This window comes from Geotrypetes seraphini, chromosome 8, assembly GCF_902459505.1.
Source record: "Geotrypetes seraphini chromosome 8, aGeoSer1.1, whole genome shotgun sequence".
In the NCBI taxonomy this organism is placed as follows: Eukaryota; Metazoa; Chordata; class Amphibia; order Gymnophiona; family Dermophiidae; genus Geotrypetes; species Geotrypetes seraphini.
Window position 1 is genome coordinate 15517032 of NC_047091.1, and position 21278 is coordinate 15538309.

The window sequence follows — 21278 nt, forward strand, 5'->3', positions numbered from 1 at the left end:
CAAAGAAAAATGGGGAGACCCAATGATCCACGGTGAAAACAATCCACCGATGAAAACAAAAACAAAAAACTGTGGATACAGATGTTCTGGAGATAATTTATTATAAACCGATATATAAAAACATGAAAATTCAATTTTAAAACTACAATGATAAAAAAATACAGTGATAAAAATCCAACCGGACCCTACACGGTCTGTGTTTCGGTGAACACGCCTTCCTCAGGGGTCCAATGGTTTGCAAACTCACATATAAAGAATTGGATTGAAAACAGTCTATTGTCTTTAAACATGTGAACAAAGAACACTGCAGACAAGCTGAAGTAGCAAAAAAACCCACAAAAAACCGCGTTTAAAGACTATAGACTGTTTTCAGTCCAATTCTTTATATGTGAGTTTGCAAACTATTGGACCCCTGAGGAAGGCGTGTTTGCCGAAACACGGACCGTGTAGGGTCCGGTTGGATTTTTATCACTGTATTTTTTATCATTGTACTTTTTTCATTGAATTTTCATGTTTTTATATTCTTTATCCTGACTCATTTTAAAAGGAATCATCTCCTACCGAAAAGATCCTCTGTTTTGGCTGGATTATGAGCTCATGGGGGAGATCTGCCCAAAGACAATTCTCCCGCCCAAAGCATGACCACATGATTTTAGAAAAGCCCCTTTCTGCGCAGTAGAATGACTTGCAAATATGTCAGCAATCTAGTCCATCTGGTCAGTTTACTATAATTAATTCTGGGCATTAAATAGAGCAAAAGATTTGACGACTAACAGAGATGACGAACCAAAGTGTTTTGACCTGTGGCCTCTTTGTGTTAACTCTTCATGGAGATCCTGCATGGATAGGGTTACCATATTTTTCTCGGGGAAACTCTGGACACAAGGCCCCGCCCCATTCTGCCCAAGCCCCGCCCAGTTCTTCCAGCCCCGCCCAGTTCTGCCTCCAGGCCCCGCCCCCACAAAGCCTGCTCTCTTCTTCCAGATGAGCTCCAGCTGCATCTGGAGGGTCTGGAGCCTGTGCGGATGTGTGTTACGTCATCTGCGCAAGCTCAGAGGCCATCAGATGAAGCTGGAGCTCGTCGAGGCTTTCCGAAACCTGGACAAATGCCGGGTCTTGGAAAATCTGTCTGGGAGGCCGGACAGTCCTCTAAAAAGGGGACATATCCGGGTTTTCCCGGAGGTCTGGTAACCCTATGCATGGACCCGCTCATGTATATTGCACAGGAAACCATCATCTTCCTATATATGAGATGAGATGATGGCTGGGGCTGGCTCAATTATAAGGCAAGAGTAAGCAATTTCTAGGGGGGGCAGCAATAAGCAGCTACATTCACAGCAAAGCAGTAATGTCTGGACAGCTCGAAGCTCTTGCAAAACAATGTTTAAAGTTTAAAAGCATGGATGTCCAATTTTGTTCTTATAGAATTACTGTAGGATGATCAAGACTGTACAGTTTAATTGTCAAAATCTTGTAGGATGGAGCTGATAGGCTAGGGACCGGACAATTAATGGGGGAGGGGGTAAGGATGAAAGTTCACCTAGGGAGCTCCAATACTCATGTGCCGTGCCCCGACGATGGCACTTCTTAATTAATGATTTAATGCCCGACAATACAGATGCCATCGCTTTCAGCCTGTACTTTCCAAGTGTCCCACGGTGACAGCTTTGCTGAACTAAAAAGAGCGAACGTGATGGCAGGTAAGGCCTATAAATTCTAACCAGTCCAAGCCAGTTTCCTTCCCAGTGCAGTGTCATAAACCCCATTTCATCTCTGGCTTTGCATCCTCTGAGCTTGTCCCAGATGGGTTTTCAATTCTGTTATTGCTTTTGCCTCCATTGACGCTTGTGAAAGCTGCTCAAAGCATTTACCTCTCTTGCTTTGGAGAACTTTTTGATGGTGGCTGGTAAATTTATATCCGTGACCTTGGGCTCCTTTCACTAAGCCGCGTTAGGGCATTGAGCTGGCGTTAGTTCTAGCCATGTAGTGTGGGTTTAGCGCATGCTACAATGCGTGCACTAAAAACGCTAACGCAGCTTAGTTAAAGGAGCCCCTTGTGTTCTAGAAGTTTCTATTTTTTTTGAAAAATTATGTTTCTTAGGTACAGAGCTACTGTGAAGGTATTCGAGACTCTAGGTGAATCTTCAGTCTAGTGTCCCCCCTCCCCAGAATTACCTTTTAGGCATCTAGATTTCACACCCCTCCCCCCCCATGAGATTTTACTAAAAATCATGATTACTCATCCTAGATCAATCGAAACAGTTTATAATTATGCAGACGATATTTTTATTGTGTCGGAAGTCGACCCTTCTCTGAATAGTTTGAAATCAGACATTAATTCCTGCATTGATCTGTGGCCTCTTTGTGTTAACTCTTCATGGAGATCCTGCATGGATAGGGTTACCACATTTTTCTCTGGGAAACTCTGGACACAAGGCCCCGCCCCTTCTGCCTCCAGTCCCACCCTGTTCCGCCCAAGTCCCGCCCAGTTCTTCTTCCAGCCCTGCCCAGTTCTGGATTTTTCATCTAGAATTCTGGGTTTTATTCTGGATTCTTCACGCTCCTTACCTAATCAAATTAATCATGTTACAAAAAAAAAATGTGTTTTCAGTTTAAAGATGCTTAGAAGAGTGCGCCATCTTTTTTTTTTTTTTTCAGCAACATTTTGCAGTTTGGGTTCAGGCCATTATTTTATCTCAGTTGGACGATGGCAACTCGTTTTATGCTTGTTTAAGTAAATGTAATTTGAGGAGGCTACAACTTATCCAGAATACGGTGGCTAAACTGATATAAGGTAAACATATATATAAGAACATAAGAACATAAGCAGTGCCTCTACTGGGTCAGACCCGAGGTCCATCGTGCCCAGCAGTCCGCTCACACGGCGGCCCAACAGGTCCAGGACCTGCGCAGTAATCCTCTATCTATACCCCTCTATCCCCTTTTCCAGCAGGAAATTGTCCAATCCTTTCTTGAACCCCAGTACCGTACTCTGCCCTCTTACGCTCTCTGGAAGCGCATTGGCTAAGGCTCTTAACATTTGCATCTCCTCTTCCTATAGGCTAAGGCTCTTTGCACCTGCATTGTGATGTCACAGAACTTTAGTAACATAGAAACTTGATGGCAGATAAAGGCCAAATGGCCCATCCAGTCTATCCATCTGCAGCATCCACTATCTCCTCCTCTCCCTATTGGCTAATGCTCTTAATATTTGCATCTCCTCTTCCTATAGGTTAAGGCTCTTTGCACCTGCATTGTGATGTCACAGAACTTTAGTAACATAGAAACATGATGGCAGATAAAGGCCAAATGGCCCATCCAGAGCATCCACTATCTCCTCCTCTCCCATAAGAACATAAGCAATGCCTCCGCTGGGTCAGACCTGAGGTCCATCGTGCCCAGCAGTTCGCTCACACGGCGTCCCAACAGGTCCAGGACCTGTGCAGTAATCCTCTATCTATACCCCTCTATCCCCTTTTCCAGCAGGAAATTGTCCAATCCTTTCTTGAACTCCAGTACCGTACTCTGCCCTATTACGTCTTCTGGAAGCGCATTCCAAGTGTCCACCACACGCTGGGTAAAGAAAAACTTCCTAGCATTGGTTCTGAATCTGTCTCCTTCCAACTTTTCCGAATGCCCTCTTGTTCTTTTATGTTTTGAAAGTTTGAAGAATCTGTCCCTCTCTACTCTCTCTATGCCCTTCATGATCTTGTAGGTCTCTATCATGTCTCCTCTGAGTCTCCTCTTTTCCAGGGAGAAGAGCCAGATCATGGCACTCCTTTACTGAGAATGAGATCCCTTCACTGGCTTCCTGTTTACTGGAGGATCCAATTTAAATGTGCAACTGTCATTTTCAAAATCCTATCTGGTATTTCTTCTCCTTTGGCTCCTGTCTCATTTAATTCACAAGAAATCTCTAATTCTAGGAGCTCTCAGAAATATAAGCTTGGCTTTCCCCCTGTTAAAGGAATAAAAACTATGGCCAATTTTTTTCGATCATTTTCTTTTTTTATTCGTCAAAGTTTGGAATGACCTTCCTTCTGTAATCAGAGTTCTCTCTCATCTACCCACTTTCCGTACAGTACTGAAGACATATTTATTTCAGAAATGTACTAATTGTCATTTTTTTTCAAATAATCAATCATAAAAGATAAAATTCTGGCTTAAAAGATATGGGGGTCCTTTTATCAAGCCGCGCTAGTGGGGTTAGCGCGTCGGACATTTCATCACGTGCTAATCCCCCACGGCTGGCTAAAAAACTAACGCCTGCTCAATGCGCTATTCCGCGTGTCAAACCCCTACCGCAGCTTCTGTTCTAATCTCCTGTATAATTTTATTAATATTTTGTTCACTGAGTCGAGCCCCCCTGTTGGGATGAATTGGTATAAAAATTCAAAGATTAGATTAGATAGATGCAGGGGCATAGTTACTATTGAGTGAGCCTGGCAAAATGCCCAGGGCCTTATGCAGCTGAACCCTCCCTTCCAGGCACCAAGGCCCAGCACCTCCCCTTCCCCCATACTCAGCTATTTACCATCCTGCTGGGCCCTCCACAGCTACAACGTCAGAGACAGGGCAAAAGACTGTCTTTCTGGCCAGAGGGGCCTATCTTGTATCCTCTGCCACCTCCCGCCACATTGATACAACTTCCTGTGGGCGGGAAAGGACCGGTCCTGCTAGCCAGAGAGGCAGCATTTAGTGCTATCTCTGATACTGTGGAGTAGCTGAGCGTGGAGGGAGCTATCTAAGTCCTGCTTAGGTCCCACTGAGTCCAAGCTGCTTAGATGGTTATCAAAGTTTTAAATATTAAATTTTGTTTTATATGTGCATACATAATGAGACAATATCCAAAATCCTTTTACCTGGGTAAGTGGAGATTTTTCTAGATAAATAGGCTATCTAAAAATACCCAGGCTCTCTTTGGGTAAAAGTACACCCTAATGGTTCTTTGAGTGTGTGTAGCTGTCAGGATCTATGGCTTTGCTTGGACAACTTCACTTTGCCACCTTCAAAAGCTGCTGCCCTAGGCAACTGCGCGGTGTGCCTGATAGTTAAGGTGGCCCTACTTATATATTCATTTAGATCAAGAAAATGGGGGTGGGGGAGGTGAGCTCACATTCCCCAGATGCTCTTGGAAACCCCAAGACCTACTGACAACAGACGGTTTCACACCTATGCTTTGTCTGAATTCAGCTGTTATTGAGAAAGACATGGGGGGAAAGCCACTGCTTGCCCTGGATCGGTAGCATGGAATGTTGTTACTACATTGGCTTCCTTGGCCTTGGTATTATTGTTGAGCCCAGAAACATGGCAGCCCCTGCTGACCTTAGAGAAGGCTGAAGCTGTAGGAGGAGAGAGTTCCCTCTCCCAGAGAAATGCTTGAAGCAGGAACAGCTATAGCAGATAAAACAGAGTTTTTCCTCTCCTAGAGAGATCACCTATCTACTTCTGCCTTGGGGATTGAAAATAATTATGTGGTGATTCCTACTTTTCCTGAACTTAGCTTGCAAATACTGATTTTTCCTTGTATTTTATTAGGACAGCTATCAGAGGGGTTGGATAAGATGCTGTCTGTTCATTTCTTGGCATATTTTCAAAATATTCATGTCTCTACAGATAAGAGTAGAGGTAGATTATAGGGATGGGATTAGAGGTGAGTTATAAAATTAATCAGGGATCACTGTTCAGGCACTAGGCCTGATGGGCCGCCGCGGGAGTGGACCGCTGAGCAAGATGGACCTCTGGTCTGACTCAGCGGGGGCAACTTCTTATGTTCTTACTTCAGATTCCGGAATCTTTTGTTACTCTTTGGGATTCCGGAATCTTGCTGTTCTTTAGGATTCTGAATGGAATGTTGCTACTCTTTGGGTTTTGGCCAGGTAGTAAGGAGCTGGATTGGCCACTGTGAGAACGGGATACTAGGCTTCATGGACCATTGCTCCGACCCAGTGAGGCTATTCTTATGTTCTTATGTGCTAGCTGAGATAAACAAGCAATGAAAGGAGGTTATTATAGATACTTTATTTTCAATTTCCATGTAGGAATACCAGCACTTACATGTATACAATCCAATTTCAGATGTTTCCTTTTGTGGTCACAATGTCCAAATTTCCCAGTTGTCACCAGGGCCACCCAGTATAGGCAGAGATAGTTTCTCCAGCTTAGACCTTGAGTGGTGATCTTGGGGGGTATCCTACTTTCTTCAATTTCCCTATCATTGTCTTATTTCCTTTCGGGATTCTTCTCAACTGGAGATATTTCTTTTAGGAAATCAACGTTTAAGGAATCAACATTAGGGCAGGCTAGTTAGGCCTTAAATTATTTCAGACTTAGAAGTGGATAGTTTAGACCAGTGGTTTCCAAACCTGTCCTGGAGGACCCCCAGGCCGGTCGGGTTTTCAGGTTAGCCCTAATGAATATGCATGGAGCAGATTTGCATGCCTGGCACTTCCATTATATGCACATCTCTCTCATGCATATTCATTAGGACTATCCTGAAAACCCGACTGGCCTGGGGGTCCTCCAAGACAGGTTTGGGAACCACTGGTTTAGACTGTCTTGATTTTTTTTTTTTTTATTTGCTTTTGAGGATAGTGTCTCTGTTCTCCCAAATGATGTGAATTGGTTTTAATTCTTGTTCTATTGTATTTGTTGCAATTGAAAATAAAATGTGAGAAAAACCCACAACAATAATAAAAAAAAAAGAATTAAAAGAAAACCTGATTTCAGGAAGCTGCTTGGTCCATGTGGAAATCCGTACTACATAGAGATTTCAAAGGGGTGTGGTTTGAATGGGGCTTGGGTGAGACCATGACAAATCTTCTCCTGTCCCCACGGAAACTCATTTTTCCGCCCCATCCCCGTGAGTTCTTTTCCTGGCCCTGCCCCATTCCTGCAAGCTCCATCCTCATCTGCACAAGCCACAAACATTTTAAAATCACAAGTAGAGACATTCTAGAGCTCAGATTGTGATGTCATTCCACCAATGCCTCATTCCACCAATGCGTAAGCTCCGTCCTCATCTGCACAAGCCTCAAACACTTTAAAATCATAAGTAGCAACATGCTAGAGCTCAGCTTGTGATGTCATAATGCTTCATTCCACCAATGCGTAAGCTCCGTCCTCATCTGCACAAGCCTCAAACACTTTAAAATCATAAGTAGCAACATTCTAGAGCTCAGATTGTGATGTCATAATGCCTCATTCCACCAATGCCTAAGCTCCGTCCTCATCTGCACAAGCCTCAAACACTTTAAAATCCTAAGTAGCAACATTCTAGAGCTCAGATTGTGATGTCATAATGCCTCATTCCACCAATGCCTAAGCTCCGTCCTCATCTGCACAAGCCTCAAACACTTGAAAATCATAAGTGTTTGAGGCTTGTGTGGTTAAGGCAGAGCTTACAGGAATGGGTCAGGGACGGGGAAATTGATTTCCTGCAGGGACGGGGGACAAATTTGTGGCCTGTGTCATTCTCTAACCATGATCTACATCAGTGGTTCCCAACCCTGTCCTGGAGGAGCACCAGGCCAATCGGGTTTTCAGGATAGCCCTAATGAATATTCATGAGAGAGATTTGCATATAATGGAAGTGTCAGGCATGCAAATTTGTTCCATGCATATTCATTAGGGCTATCCTGAAAACCCGATTGGCCTGGTGCTCCTCCAGGACAGGGTTGGGAACCACTGATCTACATGTATATTTCCTGCCTCACAAAGGGAGTACATGGGTATGGAGAAATTTATACCTGCTCAGTGTCACATCTCAATTCCATTCTCTGCAAGGTAGAGCTTTAAGAGTATTAACCCTTGAGCAGCTGAGAAAAAGAAATGTGCACGTTGCCATCTGCTCTGCCACTTGTGCCTCTTTGTGGGCAGAACTGGAATGGAGGAGAGGTAAATTACAGACATTTGTGTTAGAAAATCACCCCCCCCCCTTTTTTTTTACAAAAGCGCGGTAGAGGTTTTTTTTTTTTTTTCCAATTCTTTATTCATTTTCATATCTCATAACAAGTATACAATAATCATTCAATATTCATACAATTCACTTGTATACTTCATATAATATTAAATCTTATATTATCCCCCCTCCCCCCTTCCCTTCCACACATATCAACATTTTATTTGAATCTCACACATTATACCCTCCCAATCCCATATCATATTATTCTTCTATAAAAAAAAAAGTGTCTAATCATTCGAATATTCAATCAATGGCCCCCAAATTTTTTTAAACTTGTTATAATTTCCTTTTTGCATAGCAAGAATTCGTTCCATTTTATAAATATAACATATAGAATTCCACCAAAAAGTATAGTTAAGTCTTGTATAATCTTTCCAATTTCTAGTTTTTAGATAGAGGTTTTTAGCACCGGCTGGCGCACTGAATGTTTTGCGCTGCTCCGACAGTCATAGAGCTCCTTTAAGCGTCGGAGCAGTGCAGAGCCTTCAGCGTGCCAGCCAGCGCTTTAATCCTCTTCTGCGCTTTGGGGGGGAGGGGGGGGATTTTTTTGTTGGCTTTTACTACATCCACTGCGGTTCTTTACCCTGTTTTTCTTCTTAAAGTTATTGCCTATGGAACAGGGACACATCAATGTTTCAGATCATGTTTAAATGAAACCAAGCCGTGCTTAAACCTGACCGAGTGGTGATTGACGGGTCGGCGGTGGGTTTTCGACTTCGTGCTTTTTCATTAGGCTGATGTCACACCGCCAGCGTGTTCTGGCATGTCCCCGGTGCAGTTCCAGATGTTGCTGCTCTCAGCACAGAGATCGCATGTCTGAAAGGGATATAACAGGCCTCCGATCTGGGGCGATGAATCCAATGATGTATTTCACACTGGAGAGCGATGGGTGACGTAAAGCCAACCAAAAGAGGTCTATGCGGTTTAATAGAGAAGATCAGGGCCTCATGATGGCCTCTTTTACAAAGGCAGGATAGTGAGTAAATTCATTTTCCTAATATATTGGACGCATATTTTCTGCGCATTTGTCGAGCGCCCAGGCGGAGGTGGACTGAGGGGCACGAAAGAAAGGAAAGACTAAGTTAAGTAGGAATGAAGCCATTAGTTGAGAACTGCTTCTTACTGAGTGACCACAGAAAAGGCTAAAAATTAGGTAAGATTAGGGGGTCTTTGTAGCGAGCCGTTGTAGCATGCGCTAAACGCTAGCACTTCCATAGACTATAATGGACCCGTTAGGGTTTAATACGCGCTAAAACGGCTCGCGCGCCTCAGTTAAAGGACCCCTATATGAAGGAATGAGAAGAGAGCTAAAGAAAAGGGAAACGTGGCTAATATGTAAAAGAAAAAGATCAAAACAACCGTAAAAACTGATCCTGGAGTGAAAAATAGCCTAAGGAAACTCTTGTTAAGAACATAAGAAGTTGCCTCCGCTGAGGCAGACCAGAGGTCCGTCTCGCCCAGCGGTCCGCTCCCGCGGCGGCTCATCAGGCCTATTGCCTGAGCAGTGGTCCCTGACTATTTCTATAACCTACCTCTACAAAATGCCGCTGTCCGCCTCATTTTCGGCCTCAAAAAATATGACCACGTCAGCCCCTATTACACCAAACTCCACTGGCTGCCGGTGGAGGCAAGAATCTTCTTTAAATTCGCCTGCCTCTGCTTCAAAACCCTAGCAGGCTCTTCTCCAACCTACATATCTGAGCACCTCGAAATTGCAGGCCCCTCTCGTACCCCGAAAGGCTGCCTCTACAAAAAATTCCTCGACCGATCCCTAGCATTCCAAGCGGGCAAACGGAACAAATGCCTCTCCACTCTCATCTCCAATTCCCCCCCCCCCCATCAAACTTTCAGGAAATTAACTAAAACCTACCTTTTTGACAAATTCCTCTGAACGTTCTCCTCTCCTCCCTCTTTCTCCTCTGACCTCGACCCTCCCCAGACTCTTTACCGCCGTATGTAACACTTCTATTTGTAACTCTGCTGTATATAACTCATAGCAAACATAACTACTCCGAATATACTACCTACCTGCAAAAATTAACTTCTCCGTAAATGTATCGCCTAAAATGTAAATCAAATTTGATTGAAAAATGCATAGTCTAAAATGTTAATGTAACACTAACGAAATTGTATCTTCGCTGCAATTGTACAGTCTCTTCTTCTGTTAACCGCATAGAACTTCCATGGTAATGCGGTATACAAGAATAAAGTTATTATTATTATTTATTATTACTCATATCCCTATAACCTACCTCTACTGTTAGATGTATCCCTTATGCAGTTTTCCAAGTTCTATTTAGTAAACTCTGTTGCGTCCTATATCAGTAATGTGGATCTGAAGTGTTATAATAATATAGACCTGTTGTTATAGGAAAGGTGGATTCCAAGTGATATTAAGGAATTCTGGTGTGTACCTTTTAATTTGTTTTCTGATACCTGGCAGCATTTTCCTGATAGACAATGGCACAACAGATTATGACTCTCAATTACAATGTTATTTCTTTTTTGTCTCTACAGAACTCCATCAGACACAATTTGTCCCTGCACACCAGATTCATTCGGGTCCAGAATGAAGGGACAGGAAAGAGCTCTTGGTGGATGCTAAACCCTGAAGGGGGGAAAACTGGGAAGACTCCACGCAGGCGCGCAATGTCCATGGACAACAGCAGCAAGTTTCTGAGGATCAAAGGGAAAGCCAGCAAGAAGAAGCAGCTGGAAGCTGCACAAGAAAGAGGGGAAGACAGCCCAACTTCCCAGCAGAACAAATGGTCTGAAAGCCCCACTTCCCATGCCAGTGATGAATACGATGTGTGGGCAGACTTTAGATCAAGGGCCAACCCTTCCTCGGGCGCCATGAGTGGGCACCTATCTCCTATTATGGCCAATAGTGAACCGGATGAACTGGAAGACGATGATGGAACCCCATCCTCTCCCTTGATGTACCCTAGTCCATCCAGCACAATGTCGCCCTCGTTGAATGCAAGGTGTTCAGTGGAACTACCGAGGCTGACAGACCTCACTGGCACCATTAACTTAAACGAGAGCTTGACAGACAGCCTTCTTGATGATGTGCAAGACAACTACAATATGAGCCCTTCCCAGCCGATTCCCACAGGGAGCTTAAGGCAGAGGAGCTCCAATTTCACGTTCAGTTCCAAGTGCTCGACATTAGGGGCTGGAGCCAATACTTACTGTGGTACTATCTACAGTCAACCAGCTATGAACATGATGAGGCGTTTGCCCATGCAGACCATACAGGAGAATAAGCAAGCTACTTTTTCACCTGTCATCTCCTACAGAAATTCTTCTCTACAGGATCTGCTCTCCTCCATCTCTTATGCACATAAGGAGAGCATGGTGCCAGCAGACCCGTCAATGCCTCCAGGCAATGCTGTTGTGCCCCCACGTTGTCACAGACAGAATGCAGTTATGTGTGGCTCTGGAGACGTGGGTCTGTCATCTTTTCCTGCTCATTCAGTGAATTTAATGAAGAGCCACCCTTTATATCACTCATCACCAGCTGGCCATCACCCCAATGTCAACACTAGTGCCTTACCTAGCTCTATCAGCCTTATGAGCTTGCCTAATGACGTGTGCAGTATGGCTGCCATTCCACACCACGGGCATCACCATCCATATTTTAATACCCAAGGGGCACATATGAGCTTGTTAGAGACACTACAGGGCCCCTACCAAGGGGGTTACCACCCTACTGTTTTGGGCCAAGACAAGTTCCCAGCCGATCTTGACCTGGACATGTTCAACGGCAGCTTGGAGTGCGATGTGGAGTCCATTATTCTTAACGACTTTATGGACAACGACGAAATGGACTTTAACTTTGATTCTGCTCTTCCACCCCAAAATGGTCTCAATATGAATACGTTGCCTACTGCCTCACAGCCTACCAATCAGAGCTGGGTGCCTGGCTGACACATACCAGGAAATGTGAAACGGAGACGAGACAAAAAGGAACAGTCACACTTTCATTTTCTGCCTTTATTTGTTAAGACGGACTACAGCCATCTGTTTTAAACTTGAGAGTAACGTTAAACGCATTCAGACACCTACACTGAAACCACGTTCACGCACGCGCGCACACACACGCACGCACACACTAAATCATAGGCTGAGAAAACATTTCTACATGCATAGCAAGTCCTTTGTTCCTTCCAGATGTGTCGTACAGTAAGTCAGATGTGTCTTAGCTGTGTGGGCTACCGACAGAGCGTAGCTTTGAAGTCTGTTGCGCATCTTCCACTGTGATACCATTTTCTCTCGACAAGCGCTATAGAAATACAGAAGTGGACATTTTTTTTTCAGATTGAGATCAATAAGGCAAACCCTACTGTTAAGTTCAGACTAAATATGGATAATTTACTTCAGGAGGAATACAAATAACAGATAGATTAAACCTTGGCTTGTATATTCTAAGGTGGGAGAAATCCCTGTACAAAATCAATAGCCCTTGCCCATCTTGCCAATGCAATCTGGTATTCCAGTCAATTTCCATGGTCAACTTAGGCTGTTACGTTGGTATCAAGCATTGTTGAAAAGCTGAACACCCACATGATTGCCCATGGTTTTATACTGGCGGCATGATTAGCTTTTAAGGGCACCACTGATCACTGGGATGGTTTCCGTGTACCTACTTGTGATAACTGATAACCATAAAAACTGAATTTTTTTTGACTTCACTAGCCACTTGGCCACTGGATTCAGGACTATTCCTTCCGGGGTTGTCAGGTCTGATTTCTCCTTGTTCATGTACATTTCTGCTCGATGTCTTTCATCTTTCATTGTTATCGAACCCTCTTCAATATCCATTAGCTACTACTGCTCTGACTGGCATTTTCTCTGACTTTTTGGCAGCAGCCGCGGTAAGAAAATGCCAAGCAGACCGGGAAATTCATGTGACTAAACCACCACGCCTCCCAGTGCCCCCTCTCTGTCCCACTTAAAACTCACAGACTCCCCAAACGGTTGTAACTATGACCCGTTCTGTTCTAATCAAAGATCTGCCGTGTTATTCCAAAATGAGGTAAAGCAGAATGCACACCCGAGTTTGATTGCACAGGCTTGTGCCAGTTGTTAGAAAGATCCATTACTTGCTGGCATCAAGTTAACTGGTATTTCTGTAGTTTATCATATTTCAATCTTAAATAGCAATGTCTTTAGAAGACTGTATGTTTTGTACGAAGAGCAAAAGCAATTGGAAAGTTGTGATGTTTCATATCCACCTAGGATCCAGGTCATGTGTTAAACACTATATTCATATTTCGAAAGGGAAGAGGGGGAGGGGGCAGTTATTTATCATCTGTTATGGTTCTCTGGATGCTCCTTACTCTCTCTTGACCCTTTTTTTTTTTTGTTTCAATATCTTTATTAATTTTGGAATAATAACAATCAACCAAGACGACAATATACAAAAATTTAGTTGAGAAAAAACACATGCCAGACAATATCGATCCAATTTCTCCTACATATGGGAGTGCTCATCAAAGCTGTCTATTTCAGTTGGGCTGCTATCTCTCGTACTGCCTTTACAAACTTATCGAAATCCTACCACATATTCACATCTAAACTTGATGTGGCCTTCCGATGACTTTTAATCGGCTTGATTGTTATCATTTATCATAAAATCCAGCAGTGGAGCATCAGTCTTGAGTAAGTTCAAAGAGTCAGCTATTTCCAGGCTATTATTTAATAGGACAATTTTGCCCGTTGGTCCTAAGACATTTTTTTCAAGCTGAAAATAGACATTTCTGCAACAATTACTATGGTGCTCCGTCCTCCATCTGAAATCCGTTGTTGATGCAGTGAGAAACATTAGTGGGCATGTGCAGTTATGAACCAATTCCACAAGTTCATATCTAATCAAAACACTGCATATGACCTTTAAATGATGTACCTCCAGTGAGCCATCTTGTTTGCAACATGCTAAATGGTGTTTCTGCAGCCCCTCTTATGTGTCCCTTGTGTCCCTTGTGTCTGTAACGGTTGTTTGGAGACCACGCGAATCAGACTAAATATCATAACTTAAAAGTCTTAATGATGCCTTTGGATGTTTATTTTGATTTCACATTCATTGAAGTTGAAGTCATTTTCTGGTGCTTAGACGTCTTGGAGAAAGGGCCATTCCAAGCGAACCTTCTCAAATCATAGGTAGGTGGAGATTTTTTTTTAACTGGGTAAGGGATGCAGTAGAGGACAGTTCTCTCTCTGTGCATTGCTGTCTCCATTTGCCATTCTTTGGGTGAACCAGGAATGAGAAAGACTTGCTGGCTTTTGCAAGGATGTCTACAGTTTGTTTACAGGTCAACTCTCTCAACCATGATCTGTCTGTTAATGACTCAAGCACTTAGCAGAACTCTGTGGTCCAGAGATAATCAGTTTGCCCCGCCTAAGTGGCTCTTCCGTGGTTGCATTTTAAAGCGTAGTTAATCCGACATATGATTAAGGGCCAGTATTCACCGCCACCCCTCTTTTCTCTCTCTCGCTCTCTCTTTTGGACTAATTCTTTCTGGTTCTGGTTTCCATGGGTGCTATTTCTCTGGAAGAAAAATGAGTATTTTTTCAAACGATGCAGGGAAGGATTTTTTTTTTTGTCCTTCCCACCAGACACCAAAGAGACAATTTTCTAGCACTGCATCAGTGCTTCCCTGACTTCTATACAATAGGATTCTATTCTAACATTTAAAAATCCATGTGACTCTGCTGCTGCTGAAAACAAAATAGGAGACCTCCACACCCAACCGCTCCAACTCTGCTGCACTAACCTAATGGTTACTGCAGTGGCATAAGAGTAACCACAGAAAGGCAGTATATGAAATCCAGGGTTACCAGACGTTGAGATTTCCCTGGACATGTTTGGGCATCCAGATGGCTTTTCAAAACCCGGGACTTTGTCCAGGTTTTTGAAAAGCTTCCAGCTAGGAGCGACGTTGGGGGCGGCATCTGTGCATGGGTGGATGCAACACGGTGCATGCATGTGATGTCATTGTATCACACTGGTGCGTGCGCAGATGCCCTCCCGACAAGTGAATAGGTTGAGGGGCGGGGCTGTGGGCGGAATGGGGCGTGACTTAGACGCAACTGGCTGGGCCTGGGGGCGGGGCCATGTGTCCGGATTTTTGTTCCGGAAAATCAGGTAACCCTAATCAAATCCCATCACTTTTCCTTTCCTTGGTAGCTGCAGTTGCACAGGACCAGTGGTGTAGTGGTAAGGGGTGTGGGACGAGGTGCCAGTATACCTCCTCTCCCCAGCACAGGGGTGTCTTTTAAATTCATTCTCCATCCCCCATACCTCTTCAATTTGTCACCGGCAGCAAGCAGAGTCTCATCCCACTGCTCGCACAGGCCTCAGCCCTCCATCTGATGTCACTTCCTGTTCGCGGGACCTCCCTACACCACAGCACAGGACCCTGCGTGTCAGTGCATATTCATAAACCCTAGTGCGCTGCATAGGTTTCCAGCCTAACAGGAGGGGGAGCAGCCCTGTGTCTGCCACTCCTATTTGTTTGGGATCCCATTTGGGTCCCAACTCACAGTTTGGGCTGCTCTGTGGCAGCAATTCTATAAATTGGCACCTCCTTTGTAAGCACAACAAAAAGGCATGCTGTGCATTAATTCAATGGTGCAAAGGTGCCCCGTAAGCCATTATAGAATACCAGCGCCAAGCTGAATTGGTGTTCCAAAAGTCAGGCATGACTACATTTGACGGATTAATGGCTGACATAAGTGGCCTTCAGGGCCCGATTCCACGAGGGTGGTTTGAAAAGTTTGGTCAAAAAGCAAGTTAAACAACGTAGTCTCCATTGAGAACTATACACTTAGTCCAGCGAGTTTATTTTCGTATCATAGGAAAAATAGCTTATGAAAAAAATGGAAACTTGCTGGACTAAGGGGCTCATAATGAAAACTTAAACACGTCTAAAAACCTGCCCAAATCGGCATTTGGACAACCCCAAAACCAGGTTGGCCAAGTGCCGATAAACCAAATTTCTGGATGTATCCAGGGACTTTTTAGGGCTCTGAATGCCACTGTGTGCCCAGAGCTGAAAGGGGCGTATTTGGAGGAGTGATTAGGGTGGTATTTGGGCGGGATGTGGACCGACCTAGACTTACCGTAGTCGTCTTGCAGGGATAATTGAATGTTTCACGAGATTTCCTGGATGAAACTTATATGTTGTGCGTTAGACGATGAAAAAGCAGGTATAAGTGACAAAAAGGTATCCAAAGTGACATGATAACCACTGCAGGGACAGCGTAAAAAAACCCCACACACTCCCCCAGTGATTACTGGCCCGTCACACTGCCACAAATATCAGAATAAAAAAGTACAAGCCTAGTAGAGCTGCATACAGGTGTCTTAAGTAGTCTAGGGGGGAGGGGGGTAGTGAATTATAGAGAGGAGGACCCAAGCCCAAAAGCCACTCTAACCATTATGTTCATGGTGGAAAATGTGAGCCCTCCCCAAGGCCCCCAAACCCTATTCTACTGTCATATAGGTGCCAACTGCAGCTATGAGGGTTATTTGGGTTGTAGACAGGTGAGTAATAGTGGGTTTAGGGGTGTGTTGAGGGGGCTCACCATAACCTATAAGGGAGTTCTGGTGAGATGTTTATATGGCATCCTTATTGTGACGTTCACAGCAGTGCCCTGTAAGGTGCCCCACTGCTCTTTTGCCCTGTCTAGATGGCCAGTCCATTACAAGATTGGCCCCTCCCATGTCTAAATGGTCTTGTTTTGGGCATTTGGGACTTGGACAAAATTTTGATCGAAAAGATGGACATACTAGTGGTCTGGACCAACAACAGCCTGGACGTTCAGATAGACGATTTTCGAAAAAAAAAAAAAATTCTAGATGTATTTTTCAAGAATGAGCTTTTTCCCACTGCTGACTTTGGGCATCTAGCACTATACGACCTAATTCGACTTAGACATTTCTTCTGATTGTGCCCTTCTAAGTGTATAGCCCTCAATGGAGACTACATTGCTTTTTTATCAGACTTTTCAAGCCACCCTCATATAAACGGCGCCTAAACCATCGGCCCCTAGAACTCAGGGGCTGATTCTATAAACAGTGCCTAAATCGGCCGGCGTTGGCCGTGTGTCAGTCACACATAGACTCTTTTACTCAGGCACCTGAAATCTAGGCCAGGGTTTTAAAGGCCTATATTTCTGGTGTCTAAGTTTTTGGAGAATTGCGCTTAGCCTCGCCTAAGTCACACTCCGCCTAAAGAAATGCCCACTTAGACGTTAGGCGCAGCTAATTGACATGTAATAAGCGCCTATCTTGTATAGAATCTGATAGGTGCTATCGCCCAATTACATTTTTTTTTTAAACCAATTATTGAAGCTATGAAGGGCATTTTGCCACTTAAATAAGGCGCTTAACTTTAGGTACCCTTTATAGAATCAGCCCCTCAGCGCTTAGTGCAGGTCGATTCTAGGTTAGGCGCTCTTCACAGAATCACGCTTAAAATGGACTTAAGTGCCAGTAGGCGTCTGAACCTCAGAGAACATCCTATGTATGCCAGGGTTTCTTTGGCCTAAATACCCAGCGTCCACAGTCTGCCTCTAGCTGCGCCTACTTTCTGTTAGCCATCTTGGAGTAGGCACCTATCTAAAAGCGATAGGTGCCTACCACCCAATTAATTTAAACCAATTATGAGGTGCTAATTGCTTATTATCGGTGCCGATTAAACTTTCAAACTAAATAATTAAGTTAGGCACTTCCGCCGATCTCGGCGCCTAACTTTAGACGTCTTTTATAGACTCAGGGCTTCGGGGCCTGCAGCCCATAGCATTCTATAAGTTGTGTACATCGCCCAGCCACGCCTGTGTACGCTCCCTGACAATTGCACACTTAGTAGGAGAGTCTATAAATGACGCGGAGAGTTCGGCATTGGAAAAAGTCGGCTTAGAGCGTTATTTTATAAACGGAACCCTGGGTTAGAACATAAGTTGCCTCCGCTGAGGCAGACCAGAGGTCCATCTCGCCCAGCGGTCCGCTCCCGCGGCGGCTCATCAGGCCCATGGCCTGAGCAGTGGTCCCTGACTAGCTCTATAACCTATCTCTACTCCTATTCCTATAACTTACCTCTACTCCTATCCCTATAACCCACCTCTACACCTATCTATACCCCTCAATCCCTTTGTCCTCTAGGAACCTATCCAAACCTTCTTTGAAGCCCTGTAATGTGCTCCTGTCTACCACAGCCTCCGGAAGCACATTCCATGTATCCACCACCCTCTGGGTAAAAAAGAACTTCCTAGCGTTTGTTCTAAACCTGTCCCCTTTCAATTTCTCCGAGTGCCCCCTTGTACTTGTGCTAAATAATAACAAGTTTGCTAATGATAAATGGCAGAGGGGAGGGTAATCCGGGAAAATAACACTTGACAAGCCTCAAAACCAGGAAACAGGCTTCAAAATAAGTCAGGATAGCCCTATTTCTCCCGAAGCAGCGGGAAGCCGCGAAACAAGGGGGCCCTTGTCAGGGTTGTTTATCCTCCCTGGCTGGACTTGGATTTATAAGTCTGCTTGAAAGAAGTCGTTTGGATCCCACGTGAAGTTCTTTGAATGCGATGGATATTCAGGATATTAAGATAAGAGTTTGCATGCCTGGGGGGATTGCAGCGACATTTTGTTGAACTGCTGGTGCTTTGCATAGGGCGGGGGGGGGGGGGTGGGGGTGTTTCCGATTTGCAATTAGGAAATCAGGTTTTTGTAGACGAGTCTTTTTCTCCTACAATATCGTGGAGCTTTTTTGTACAGTTCTCTTTTTCCTGACTGTTAAAAGCAAGCCGGTGATATGAGCTGGGCTTCTGACTCTAACAATGGTTTAGTTTGAAGCCCGTTTCTTAGTTTTGAGGCTTGCTCTTTAAGTGTTATTTTCCCAGATTACCCTCCCCCCCCTCTGCAATTCATCATTAGCAAACTTATTATTTAGTGCAATTTTGCTGTAAGTATTAAGTTTGCTCCCTTATGTATCATTACCCTGGGCTGAGCACCATTTAAATAGTGCTTAAAGCCCATTTCGGGCGCCGGTATTTACGCCAGCTGAAACCTGAAATTCTGGGCATTTTGGCGCAGAAACAGGGCTGCTCTGCAACCCTGTGTGCAACTTTAAGGACTACCCCTGCCACTCCCTGGCCATGCCTCCTTCAGAGCCGCTCGCTAGGGTATTTAGGCGCGCGGGATTCTAAAATGGGCCGTGGGGAGATGCGCGAGCACATTTCAATTACTGCCAGCTACCTGCAACGATCAGTTGATGATGTCAGTGAATTGGTTCATAAGCTAATTAATGCGTGCACAGATCTTCAGTCTCTCGGGCAAACTTCAGCACCATATACAGAATAGCATCCAGCACTCAGGCCCGAAACTGCCCATTACTTTGCTCAATAATACACGAAAGTCGCCACTCTTTGTAAACTAAGCGCCCCGCTGGTGATTCAAAGGTGTCACAGAACTCTTACAAAATGTTATATCTATGTATTAAAAAAGAAAGGGGTGAGTGAGGAGGGATTCTTTGCAATCAATTGAGCGATGCGGTAATTTGGAAATAGGATTGAAGCAGGAGCCAAGGTTCAGGACCCTTTCCAAAGGGTTTTCCCACAGACCCCAAATTAATGATTATTTCAGATTCTATAGAGCAACTTACAGAATTAATGATTATTTCAGATTCTATAGAGCAACTTACAGAAGTTAAAAAAAAAAAAAAAAAGGTAATATTAGAGCCCAAGAATAAGAGAAGCTCTTTTGGAAATAAAGCCCTCTGTGATTACAGCTTCATCCACAGGAGAAAGCGGAAATCCTGCCACCCGCACCGCCATTTTCCCACAGAACTAGGGACTGCAGCCTCCTTTCAAGGAACAAAGCCTTCACTCTGTAGGACCCACCACAGCTTTTCTGCAAATTCCCCAGCCAGGAGGATACATTTTTTTTTTTTTTTTTTTTTTTAGCTAAGGCTGTAATTAGTTGGGCTGTTGCTCTATCTTTTCCTTTTACTGAGGAACAGTGTCGCGCGCAAGAGTCCCGACCTGTGGTCAAGCTTAGAGCCCAGGTGTTCTGCGGAAGTGAATGCGCACCTAGAATGCCACGCAATGGCATGGTCTGAAAGGAGGGCGGCACCAGCAGGATGTGATCAGCGCTTAACATTCTGCTCATCGCACGGTGTCCTTTCGACGTGCAGCGGTGAGGGAAGATCGAGCCACTGAGACCTGCCCACTTACTCGCAGTAAAAATCCCCAAGCACCACTGCTTTCAGTTTGAAAAAAATGGCAAATATGCAGTTAGATTTAAGTTAGTTCTCCTAGGCTGGGGGAGGAAGAGAATGTTTTTAAACACTTAAGTTCTCTCTACACATTCTGACCCACAAAATGAAAGTAACGTGTGGTAGATGAGGGGTGACCAGCTCCATCACCTCAAGGAAAGTAGAAACCCTGAGTTTCTTTCCTTTCAAATAAGCCCCTGGGGGTAATTCTACGTGGGTACTTCCGTATAGACACCCCGATGCCACGTGGTGAGATCCAAGTTGATAACAGCACATGAACGATCGGATTCTGTTATGAAATACTACTGAAACTTGATATTGGCATGTCTCACCTGTTGGCACCCACAATTACATGAGCCATAGTCCTGGCGTAACTGCGGACATGCAACATGGGTGCGTGTAACTTACAGTGTTTGGTAAGTTGTGCGTGTAAGTGGCATGCTCTGACCATCTGAACATCCCTTGTGCGTTTACACTTTATGCAGTGGCATGGTGGGGGGGAGGGGTCCACCCCAGGTGGCGCTTTGGTAGGGGCATGGCACCCATCCTCCTCTCTGCCCCCCGCTCCTTTCCCACCTCCCCCACTGCCACGCATGCTGCTTCCCCTCCCCCGTACTTCTGTAACGTTCCTGGTGTGAGCAGCAAACCCAACCTGCTGTTGTTCCTGTGCCAGCTCTTCCTCTGATGTCACTTCCTTAACCCGTGCCTAAGAAGTGATGTCAGAGGGAGAGCCCACAAAGGCACGACAGCAGGTTGGGGGGGTTGCTGCTCACACTAGGAATGTTACAGATGCACGGGAAAGGGAAGCGGTGCATGTACACAGCAGTGGGGGGGAGGGGAAGGAGCATATAGGGATGGGAGGGGCGGCAAAGAGGGTGGGGGAGGGGCGCCACTGTCTTGGGCTACGCCACTAACTCTGTGCCCCATGTGCACACCCATACAGTATAGCTTGTGTCTTTCTGCCACTTGCATGAGTAAGTCTACACTTACCTGTGAACGTGACAGTATTTTGTGCACTTACGCACTCCAGTGGTGTGTAA

The 21278-nt window shown here is 44.8% G+C and overlaps 1 protein-coding gene across 1 annotated transcript in view; it reads left to right on the top strand.

Moving 5' to 3' along the window:
• The window catches only part of FOXO6 (forkhead box O6), a 236745-nt gene extending 220681 nt beyond the window's left edge, over positions 1 to 16064 (top strand). The window contains exon 2 of the mRNA XM_033953574.1: positions 10481 to 16064. Within this exon, the coding sequence (XP_033809465.1) occupies positions 10481 to 11893 (1413 nt within the window). The 3' untranslated portion in view covers positions 11894 to 16064. The remainder of the gene's footprint in view (positions 1 to 10480) is intronic.
• Positions 16065 to 21278: the final 5214 nt, after the last annotated feature.